Genomic DNA, 11032 nt, shown 5'->3' on the forward strand with positions numbered 1-11032 from the left:
TCCCGAGTGACCACCACCAGCAGCCTGATCCACCTCACTGGCAAAGCCACCAAGTTCCACAAAGCTTGAACTCCAGTGGGGTGCAGGCAGAAGAGACCTTTCCTTCCCAGGGAAAACTCATCTCTTCCACATCCAGCAGTGTCCTGGTTTCCCTCCCAGCTGCAGGTGATTTCCCTTTCCCCTGTCTGGCAGTAGTCCTGCCTGTGAGGAACACATGGTAGGATCTATTTAAACATTCTCTGTGAGATAAAGGGTCCCCAAGGCACCCCAGAGTAACACCTCCCACCCCAAAGATCAGCTCTTTCAGCAGGTCAGGATTGTAAGAAAGCAGAAGCAGAAACATCTCAAGGCTGGAACAGGTGTTACTTGACCACACAAGTAAGGAAACACCAGTTAAGTATTGTCTCACTTCAAAAACAACAAAAATAAATCACCAAAAACCTTTCAGGAATGAAGCCAAGGGGAACGTGAGGAGATTTAAAAGCTGCTAAAAGGTTAAGACTTTCTTTTGTCCCCTCAGAAAATCTGCTTTTGCTCTTAAAGAAAGGAGAAAGTCTTGGAATAAAGAAATAGCTGTCTCAAGACAATGAAAAGTACCACTCCTTTCAACAGCAGGACAGAAGTTCTACCACACAGGAAGGAAATAAGCAGGAATAAAAAACAGCTTTTTATGTATGGAACAGCCTGTCTGGACGTTTCAAACTTGTTGCAAGCTCTCCCCACAGAACTCAATAGGTTTGGCAGCCATAGTTTGGATAAGGCTACAGAATTTATCCCAGAGATCCTTTCCAGCAGCAAAATCTCCCATTGCATCCCTTTAAACCACTGCAAACGCCTTCCAAAAGCCCTCACTGTCACCCCCTGAAGCAAGGTGACAGAACACAAGCCTTTGGAAGGGAGAAAGCACCACACCTGTGCTGCCACCTCCCCTGTGCCCTCCCCAGTGGGATGTCACCCCCTGGGCCCAAAATAATGCTGAAAACATGTACAAGTTCATTTCCAACTAATGCTTCCATCCTGATTTGCCTGCTCTCTCCTCAGGTTACTTTAAGGACATTCCAGCTGCTCAGAGCAGGAACACTCATGGGTGGTCCCTGGTGCCAGTAAGAAATTCCAGCATAAGGAAACCCTGCAGGTGCCAGGGGATCCCAGAAGGAACAGCCCAGCAAAGGATTCAGGGTGATGAGAGCAGAGTTTGTGCATGGAATGGGAAAGCTGCAGTATTTACAGAAGTGTTTGGAGCAGGTAAATTCTGCCTCCTAAGAGTGGGGCCCCGTGGTTTTACATTTGTACAGAACCTCCCAGGGGGCTCTGACCACACCAGGTCTGGCCAAAAGCCTCCCTAGGGCAGGTACCCAAGAGCTGTAAGACCACCTGGAACAGCTCAGAACATCCATCCAGTGGCCAGAGCAGCCAGGATGCTTCACCACACTGCTGTCCTGGTCTACCTGTCCCATTTTTCTTGGAGGAAAACCATACCCTCAAGAAAAGATTGCAGCACAGAGGGATACTGTTGCCACAGGTATTAATTACAGATTGCTTTAAACCTTAAATTGCTCTTGCACCACAGCAGCAACACATTTCTGCACAAGTGGTACTTGAGCATCTCCTCAAGAGGCAGAGAGTGCCTGGGATTGCCAATAAGAACATGGGAACGTGCACCAACCTGTCCTCCCATCTCCCCACACACCTTGGTGAGAATGACAGCAGCCTGTGAAGGCTTTCAGTGAAGGAAATAACACCAGGAAAAAAAGCTGAAGGCTGCCAGCATCCCTCCTGCTAGGGCAAGTCTAGGCCAGCAGCAGCTTAAGCAGATCTTACAAAGACTGACTGACCTTTAACAAATCAACACCCATAAATACCAAAGGCTGCAGTGTCCAACAGCAGAGGTGAGCCAGCACAGCACAGAAAGAAAGGGAAAAGCATTTTGGATTAGTGTTCACTCAAGAGCTTCTGCACCACACAAGCACCTGGGTGCTGGCAGTTTCTCTCTCTGAGGATCAGGGTTTCTGCTCAGCTCAGCACTGTGCAGGGCAGTTCTCCCTGTGCTTTGTCTCAGTCCCTGTTCACCTGAGCCCACTGGACCATATCCAAGGTGCAGCAGTTTCCCTCTCAGAGGAACAAGTGTCCAGCTCAGGGCTGTGACTGCAGCAGGACCAGGACAGAACATGGATCAGCCAGCTCATGACAGATGCCTGTGTGCCTGCTGGATTGTGCTAGAGAGGGACTCTTATTGCAGATCAGAACTGTCTCTTCCTGGCAAGGAGTACTGTGAGACAATAGCAAGGTTACTGTGACCAGACCTTAAAGGGAGTAGTATTATTTAAGCCACTGAGGCAGAAAACTCCAGTTGTGTGCCTGTATAAATCCCTAAATACATCTGTCTTCATTGCACATGATTAGGTGTCCATTTCTTGTGTTTCAGAATCCTGATTGTAGCTGGATATGCTCCAGTTCAGAGCAGCATGAGGCCTCCCTGCTCTAAGGCTGTGTGTAGTAAGGCTTGACTTGGAACTACACTTCAGAGGGGGGTTAAAACCACCACAATGTTGCTTTCAAGGACACCTGGTTGATAAGGCAGTTCTGGATTCAGGCAGTTTGGGTGCACAAAGCCACCAGCTGTCACCGTGTCCTCCCACCTCAGCTTCCCAAGTCTCTTTCCCAGTCAAAGGAGTGCAAACTGCCAGGTGACCTTCAGCAGAAAGTGATGCAATCTTCTTCTTCTTCACACGCCTCAGGGATGGCCAAGTGCAGACACGAGAGAGGAGAATCCAGAATCCACTTGAATGGCAGAATGTGTGACTTCACTGGAATACATTCTATTCACAGGAGGAAGATCCTTCTATCCTCACCCACCAAAATTCACTGGACTTAAGTCTGTCCTTTCCCCATCAGAAGTTACTCCATGTGTTACTTCCACGATACAGGAGTCCATCCCTTCAGGGATATGCAGACAGAAGGTTTCTTTCTCCCCAAACTCAAAGTCATTACAAAAAAAGATACAAAGAACTGCTTTTGGCAGCAAAGAGGCATTTGAGATGTGGAAAAATCTGGAGTGCAGGACCCAAGTAGATAGGGAAGTAATCAGTCCTTGACCTAATAAATAGAGTAGAAGTCTTCAAGGTGGCCAGTAGTTCTAACAAAACCTGAAATCTTGCAGAGACCAGTAGGAGCTTTAGTGCATCACACTGCAAGGGGCCATCTCCCAGGATCCACTGCCACACAGTTCTCTGACACCTTTTGTTAGGCCCATGGACTATTTGGAATCTTGAAGTTCCTTTGCCTTCTTCAAAATCAGATGAACATCAGAGATGGGATAATCCTATGGCAAAGGAGCAAAGGCATTTCAGTGACTTCCCAGCATTCTTAAAACAGATTGTTTTGTTTTGTTTAAGCAAGGCAAACCTTGACAACAAAGTTCTTGGCCTATTATAACATACAGCCATGTTCAGTTACTCCTTTAACAGCGACAGTTTCCTGTTTTGTAACTGATCAAACTTCAACAGCCTTCCAGAAGGTTTGTTGATGTTTTATTTTTTTCACTTTGTCCTCCAAGGGCACAGTAACCTGGCCTGACACAGGGCTTTGTCTCATGCCAGAGAGCCTTATCAAAGCCAGTATCTGGCACAGCCCAAAGCAGGAACTGGCAGAACGTGAGATATCCAACTGTGCAGTGCAGGCATTTCCAACCTAAGGCTCTCACAGATCTCAGAACTGAACAAAACCCTCTGGCCAAAAAATTTAGCAGTGTTACATAAGGTTTCACAGCTTTGCTTGAAATTATTCAATTTTTTTTTTTTTGCAAACCAAAGGAACATTAGAAACCTCCAATCTATGATAATTTCTCTGGAGGGTAGAAAGGGCGCATATGCTAAAGACTCCCACTGATCCCTGCAGATTTTCCTGCAAGCAAACATCACAAATGTGGTTCTTATCTTGAACCAGGCATACTCTCCCACCCTCTCACATACTGTCATCCTCTCTCACAGCACTATTTTAAGACTTTTCCAATTGCTCTCTGCACCCACTCCAGTTAATTCTTACCTGTAGCAGCCTCATGTTCAGAGTGAAGTCTCCTTCCAGCAACTGATCCCGGATGAGTCTGAAAGACGGAAATTATTCCAGCTATTTCTGACTCTTTACAAAAAAAACTTTAAACCCGACAACCTCTTCACCAGCTGCCCTCCACATGCCTAGAGAGGACTCCTGGATCCATGGAAGAGAAGAGGAGGAAGGCAGTGTGTGTGTACTTACGTCAGCATGGCACAGCAGACGAGCAGCAGGAAGTCGAAGCGCTTGTCGTCGGCGAAGAGCGAGTCCCAGATGCGGATGACATCTGGCAGCAGGAACTCTTGGGACAAGAGCAACGTCAGCCAGCGGAAGGCAAAGAACTGGGGTTTGATGTTCTGTTCTTGCTGTCAGACAGGCACCAGGCAAACAATGAGTACGTGCTCCCGGGCAGCTCCCTACAGGCAAGAGATCACCCCATGTTTCCATCCCTGTCTCCTCCCCAGTGCTGCTCTAAGCTCCCAGCTCATCCTGCAGCAGCAGGGAAACCTCTGCATCCTTTGGAGGCTCCCCCATTCAGCCTTGACTGAGAGATTTGCAGTGCAGCCACACTCCACACCTCCAGCCAAGCCAGAAAATGCTCCTCTATCCACAACATGGAGTAAAGGAAGCTTTTCTCCCTAAAGGCTCTATCTGTGTTCTGTTAAACCTGCCAAGTAATTTTAAAGTTCCCATTTCAACAGTATTTTATCTGCAAAGCTGCAGCCCTCCCCCGCTAGCACAGGCACTGTTTGTCAGGATTTCCTCTCCTTTCCAGAACCCTTGTATTTATGAAAAGGTTTACTATTCACAAAGATAAAAAAAAATGGAACAGAGTTCACACTGATGGTCAGTAAAATATGCTGTAAGCACCTTTAGCCTGAAGTTTTCCTGTTTTCTGATGTTAAATCCAACATAGCCTAAGTTTAACCAAGGTCAAACAAGCTCAGGATTCTGCTGATATTCTTAAGGACCAGCTGCTGCATGGCCAAGACCATTTCCTGCCAGCCAAACATTAAGCAGTTTTTCTCCCCACTGGATCTGCTACCAGCCAACACTGTGGGCTGTGTCACTGTGCTGACAAACCATCTTCTGGATTATAGAAGAAACATATCCTGACTTTTCTAGATGGAAAAAAACCTCATTGTAATTTGGTCAAGGTTGCAGTAACAAGAATAGCTTTCCCTTCCAAAGTCTCCTTGCACTTTCACACCAAATGGACTATAAGACTGGAGATGTTTGTAATGAGAGCTGCCTTCTGTGTTCTACAAAACTCACACAAACTCAAAGCAGCTGGAAACCTTTGGATGAAAGGGAACAGTATAATTTGGCCAGTGGGATCATCCAGCTCACTGGATTTCACTTCTCCTTTGGAATGTGCTTCATGGAGTTTAAGTCAGTAATGTCAGGGCAGCACTGGAAATAGAAGTGTGTGTGCGCAGTGTGGGGGATGTTTTTTGTTTTGTTCTTAAAAGCAGAAACAATTTCTGTAGCCTGGAATGCTGAAGAGCTCTACAGCAAAACTCATGTTTTGATGTCTACAAGAGAGTAAAAACTCCAGCTCCAGCTATGCAGGTGACCAAGGATCATGGCCAAGTCCCTTCAGACTCCCAGCTGGCAGCTGTGCAACAACCACAGTTTGCTTTCAGAGGCAGGCAGGGGAGGAAGCCTTGCTGTGTCAGCTCACTCTGGGCTCACTCCAAGAGGCTGTTTCAGCTCTCAGGTACGAGTCTCTCTGCCCTACAGCAAAGCCCTTCGTGCACTCTGTGTTCCACTCAAGCAGTTTAACAAAACTGACGTTCATGTGCACTGTTAATCCACTCCTCACATCCCACCCAAGACCCAGAGAAACACCTGGCTCCTCACCAGTTTCAAATACAGCTCCACATCTTTTTCCTTCAGGGTGGAGTACACCTTCTCCATTTTGTAGGTAATACCACACTGAGAATCATCCAGGCTCTTAATGAAGTTGTCCCGAATTTCAGCCATTAGATTGGTAAAGCAGAAAAATGTGTCTGCTTCAGCATGTTCTGGGGAAAGAAAAGAACAACATGGGAGAATAGAGGAAGCCTCACTGAGAGAGGTACAGAGCTGTAAAATTGTCCTTGTTCCATATCTGGTTGCTGTATTGGATCTGAGGTGTAGATCCCACCAGATCTTGGCTTGCTTGGTCTGGGTCAAAAGCAGACAACCTTTTTTTTAGGTTTTTTTTCTAAACTAGAAACAGCTACAGAGGCACTGCAGATACTAACCCTGTGTCCAACACAAGGTCTTCGTGACATGAGGTCACAAAACAGTTATCTGTGCACAAGAACATAATCTGCCACCAGCACACACCCTCAGAGCTCCTGTGAAGCAGAAGCAACAGGCAAAGTCCTCCCTTTCAAAGTTTTCCTTACCACCTATATAAAGCACAAGGAAGCAAGAGCTTCTAAGGGGATTTTGAGTTTAATAAATAAACAAAAATTGCTCAAAAATCCTCACTTCCTATGCCCTCAACATTCCCAGCCCATTCAGCTCCCACCAATTCCCCAAAACTCCTCATGCCATGCAGAGAAGTAGCAGTACCACAGCCACTGCTGAGCAGTCAAAAGGCTTCCTCACCTTTCCATTCACTGTTAGGGTCTGTAGCAAAGGTGTAGTACAGAGGCCCCACGATTTCATTCATGCCCTGGACATAGGCTATCCCAGGGTTCAGCTTGGCATAGATGAACAGGATCCTCTCCACCACTTCCCAGTGAGCTTCACAGCCGTTGGGCAGAACCTCGTACTCGCTCAGAGAGCTGGGGGTGCTTTTCAGAGGGGAGCTCACCTGGAAAACAAAGCTGAATCAGGACAACCAAGTGGCACAGATCCCTTAGCACATGTGCCAAGCTTGGCTTTTAACACACACAGGCCCCTCAAAAGATCTGGGCTGTTTATACCACATAAACCAAGACAAGCAGCTCTGGGAGCACACAGGCAGAGAAGTCCTGGTGCTGGCTGTCCCTGAAGAACAAAGTCTGTACAGCAATGTACAGTTCCTTCTGAATCATTGCACCACATGATCTCACACCACTGTGTAAAAACCACAGCAGTTCCACTTCTTTGTCAGTAGTATGAGGGAAGGGTATTGAGAGTTGTGGGAGAAACCACCTTCCCCAACAGCACATGTGCTGTAACACTCATGAAAGGGGAAAGAGACTACACATCTTAACAGATACTCTGCTCTTCTCCTAATCCCAAGTTTGAGATCCAGTTCTGGACAACTATGGAAATTTGTAATAAATTCATAGTAAATTAACCCTTTAGTGTTTGTGGACATACAGGAATGCATATGTCAGGCATGAAATAACTTGTGACTCCAAATTCTACCTGAAGTCAGGTAAAAACAATCTTTATAATTAAATACACCTATAATTCCCTACAGTCTGTCAAGCACTTCAACTGATTCCACCATGTTCAGCCCCCAGAATGCTCAGTATCTGCTGGGGTGTTTCCTTAACTCCACTGCACGAGCAGAAAGAGAAACAGAGAACAGCCCAAGAATTGTCCTTTCCTCGCCCTGTGACAAGGCCAGCCCCCACCCAGAGCTCACATTTGTCACCCCGCTGCGGTTCCGTGCCACCGTCTGCGACTTGAGCGTGGTTTGCTCCACGCGCCGGCGCAGCGTCTCAAACTCGTTCTGGGGGTCCAGGATCAGCAGGCAGGGATAGTCCGTGGGGCGCTGGAAAAACGCCATGTCAGGGTACAGCCTCCTAGGAGGGACACGGCAGGAAATCAGGGACAAGAAGGAAGTTTGTGCCCCATGTTGAGTGGGAGGTTGGTTTAATATTAAACTTCCTTTTCAAAGTACAATTTGTTGGTCAAACCGCCCGGGTTCAGAACCGGAGTGGTTGAGCCTCACTCACCTGACATCTTTGTCTATCTGGAGGAGCACTTCGTTATCCTTGAAGTAGGTGTTCCATCGACTGTCTGGGTTTGGGTTGAGAGGCTGAAGAGAGAAACAACAGAAACAGAACAAGCGTGTTTCACACATATCAATATCCTCAGTAAACACCCAGTGATTTAACATTTCTGCTGTCACTCCGCCATCAGCACAATCTGAGCACATCAGGGTCATTTTTTCTCTCACATTTTGGATCCTTTTCACTCATCTCTTCAAGAGTTTGTTTCCAAATCAGTTCTTTTTTTCCCCTCTGTTAACAAGATTCCTGACTGCAGCTCCAAACCTGTACCATGGAGATGGTATTTAGACTTGGGGTAAGAGTTATCCACCCACCCAGCACTTTGATGTTGTGGTTCTTCTCTCCACACCAAGATCCACACAAAGTTAACAACTAACCAAGGAAAAAACAACAAGCTACATTCCAAGGGATTCAGAGATCACTTTGACCTGGCTGTGAGGTTTTACAGACACGCCAGTTTTACACCACCAAGGCTCCAGAGATCACAGTGGGGCGGGTGACTGCAGGGGAGTGAACGCTCAGAATGGTCATGGGAGCAGCTGTATCATTTTACAGTCTCTTCTGATCAGTTACTTCACTCACTCCTCCCACACACACACACTCCTAACAGCACTTTCAGAGAAGGAGAAAGCCAAGGCATGCAGGAAATAGTCTGTTAAAAAAAAAAACCAACCCAGCAGCATTATCAGAAATAATCAACTCTCCTGCCTTCCACACCACAGCCCAGCCTGACTCTCCTGCTTCTTTCCTATCCTCTGCTCCGAATTCATTCATGGACCCAAATTCCCAGGGGAGCATCTCATGGCTCCAGGAACCTTTTGTGAGCCTCTCCCTCTCCCTAGGAGATCCATGGCCTGGGCAGGAGGGGAGGAGTGCACAGCTGGAAACAGCTCCCTACAGAGCTATTGCTGCTTTGCCAGTAACTCACACTCAAGGCAAGCACAACAAAAGTGCCAGGCTGGCACCTGGGAACCCACAACAGTGCCAGGCTGGCACCTGGGAACCATCTCTCCCCCTGGCAGGGCAGAACAGTTGGGAACAGAGCCAGGAGCAGCCCAGGGAGGCAGAAACTCCCCAAGGAATTTTCTGCAGCACAAAGGCTTAACAGCACTTACGTGATCCTCTAAGGTCACATCTTCCCTGGAAACACCCAGGTTGGCCTTGGCAATCCCAGGCTGGATAATCATTTCTTTCAGGAACTGGGAATACAGATCCCTTAAAGAAGAAAAGAGGAATTTGCAATGAGGAAGACAAGGTCAAGGTGAGCACACAGAGTTCAAACAGATGTTTCTGCCCCACCCTGCTCAGTCAGAAGGCATCTGATTTTCTCTGCAGTGTAATTGAAGGGGTCAGTCCACCAGGCAGCAGGGAGAACAGCACATTACACTCAAGAACAATTTGTTTTATGAAAGTACTTAATTATTTAAAGCCTATTCCTCTTCTCTGTAGATATCTTTGAAAATAAAGGGACAAGTACCAACAGCCTCACCTCTGTTTCTTCAGCAAAGAGCTCCATAAGGCTTTCTCTAAAGGGAGGTAGTTCAGGAGTATCTGCACAGGAAACAGGTGAACAGGAATTAGTATTCAATGAGCTGTTACACCTGCAAAATGAGCAAAGCAACCCCAGTGGCTCAAACTGGCTCCTGGAAAATACTGGGATTTCTCTCCAGAAAGCCAAGTACTTTGCTAAGCAACAGTCAGGAGTATTTCAGGGACTGGCTTTCCACACAGAACTATTTGTAGGACTGATCAATAGCTAACCTGACCGAAATGCATTGCTTGCTTAAAACTGAAGCTGCTCTCATGCAAAGTGCTGATCTCCACAAATTACTGCTGACTTCTAGTGGCTTTTAAACTCTGGATTTATTGTTTGTTTACAACTTCAACCGCCAAAAAAGCACTACGTGTACTTAATCAACCCAAAGCATCACTCTCAAGAAAGAAAAGCGCCCCAAGCAAAACCCACCTTCCAGCACAGGCAGCGCAGCCCACCATCAAAGGGAATTCCTGTGGAACACCAGGCAGAGAAACAACCACGTTAGCCCATCTCTCACCGCGGGATGCTGATGTCACCTCACAAACAGGCCTGGCAACACTTTTCCTTCCCGAGGGGCACGAAGCTCCCCCAGGGACGCTGCTGGGGCTGTCCAAGGGGTGATCTCCCAGGGGACAGCCCGTGCCAGGCGGCACCAGCCCGGGGCAAGGAGCCCCCTCCCCAGCCCGGGGCAGGGCCGTGCCCGGAGCCCCCTCCCCAGCCCGGCACTCACCGCTGAAGCACAGCTCGCGGAGCTTGCTCAGAGCCACCGTGGGTTCGCCGAGCACCTCCTGGAAGTCCGCGATCCTGAGGAGAGCGAAGCCGCGGGCGTCATCAGGGTTGGTACAAGCAACCTGAGACCCCCCAGAGCCCCCATCCCCTCAGAGCCGCCGATTATCGAGAGCCCCCAGCCCGCGCAGCGCAGCCCCGGCAGGGTGGGGAGGGGAAGGAGCCCCGTCCCCACACAGACCCCGACACCGACCTGCTCTGGTGCAGCCGCGACATGGCGGCCCCGGCGCCCCTTCCCCGCGCGCCGCATAAACGCTCCGGCTGGAAACGCTGCCCGGGGAGGGGGATGCGGGACGGGCCCCGCCCTGAGGGGGCGTGGCGGAGCCGCCCGCTCCACACGGACCCTTCCCTGCCCTAAGCCCCGCCCCGCGCGCCCCAGGGCGCCTTTCCTGAGTCCCTGTCCCCGCCCCCTCCGTGCAAAGCTCCGCCCCTCTCCGCCCATAGCTCGAAGCCCCGCCCCCGCCCGTTGCATTCACCGTCCGGTAAGCCCCGCCCCTGTCCGGTAAGCACCGCCCCCTGCACGCCTCGGGGCGCTCTCGGAGCCCCGCGGGCCCGGTCCCTGCTCTGTCCCGACTCCCCGCGCCCCCCGGCCTGCTCGACACGGTGTGGGTCCCTCCCCAGGCACCAAGCGCCAGGAGAGCCCCCGCGGGCTGGAGCAGCCGCTGCCCCAAGCACTGAGGACACTCGCGGGGTGGTCGCGCTGTCCCGGGCACGT

General features: G+C 49.3%; 1 protein-coding gene across 1 annotated transcript; it reads right to left on the reverse strand.

Annotated features, from left to right (window-relative positions):
• Positions 1–344: 344 nt before the first annotated feature.
• On the reverse strand, positions 345–10640 carry TBC1D13 (TBC1 domain family member 13). The gene is made up of 12 exons (XM_064727917.1): positions 10511–10640; positions 10262–10335; positions 9961–10001; positions 9484–9545; positions 9110–9209; positions 7938–8020; positions 7625–7784; positions 6652–6859; positions 5914–6077; positions 4255–4415; positions 4045–4102; positions 345–3322 (listed from the first exon to the last, which is right to left on the reverse strand). The coding sequence occupies exons 1-12, from the start codon at positions 10531–10533 to the stop codon at positions 3257–3259; spliced, it is 1200 nt and encodes a 399-aa protein (XP_064583987.1). The 5' UTR covers positions 10534–10640; the 3' UTR covers positions 345–3256.
• Between the last annotated feature and the right edge of the window lie 392 nt (positions 10641–11032).

The sequence above is a fragment of the Zonotrichia leucophrys genome, chromosome 17, assembly GCF_028769735.1.
Source record: "Zonotrichia leucophrys gambelii isolate GWCS_2022_RI chromosome 17, RI_Zleu_2.0, whole genome shotgun sequence".
Lineage (NCBI taxonomy): Eukaryota > Metazoa > Chordata > Aves > Passeriformes > Passerellidae > Zonotrichia > Zonotrichia leucophrys.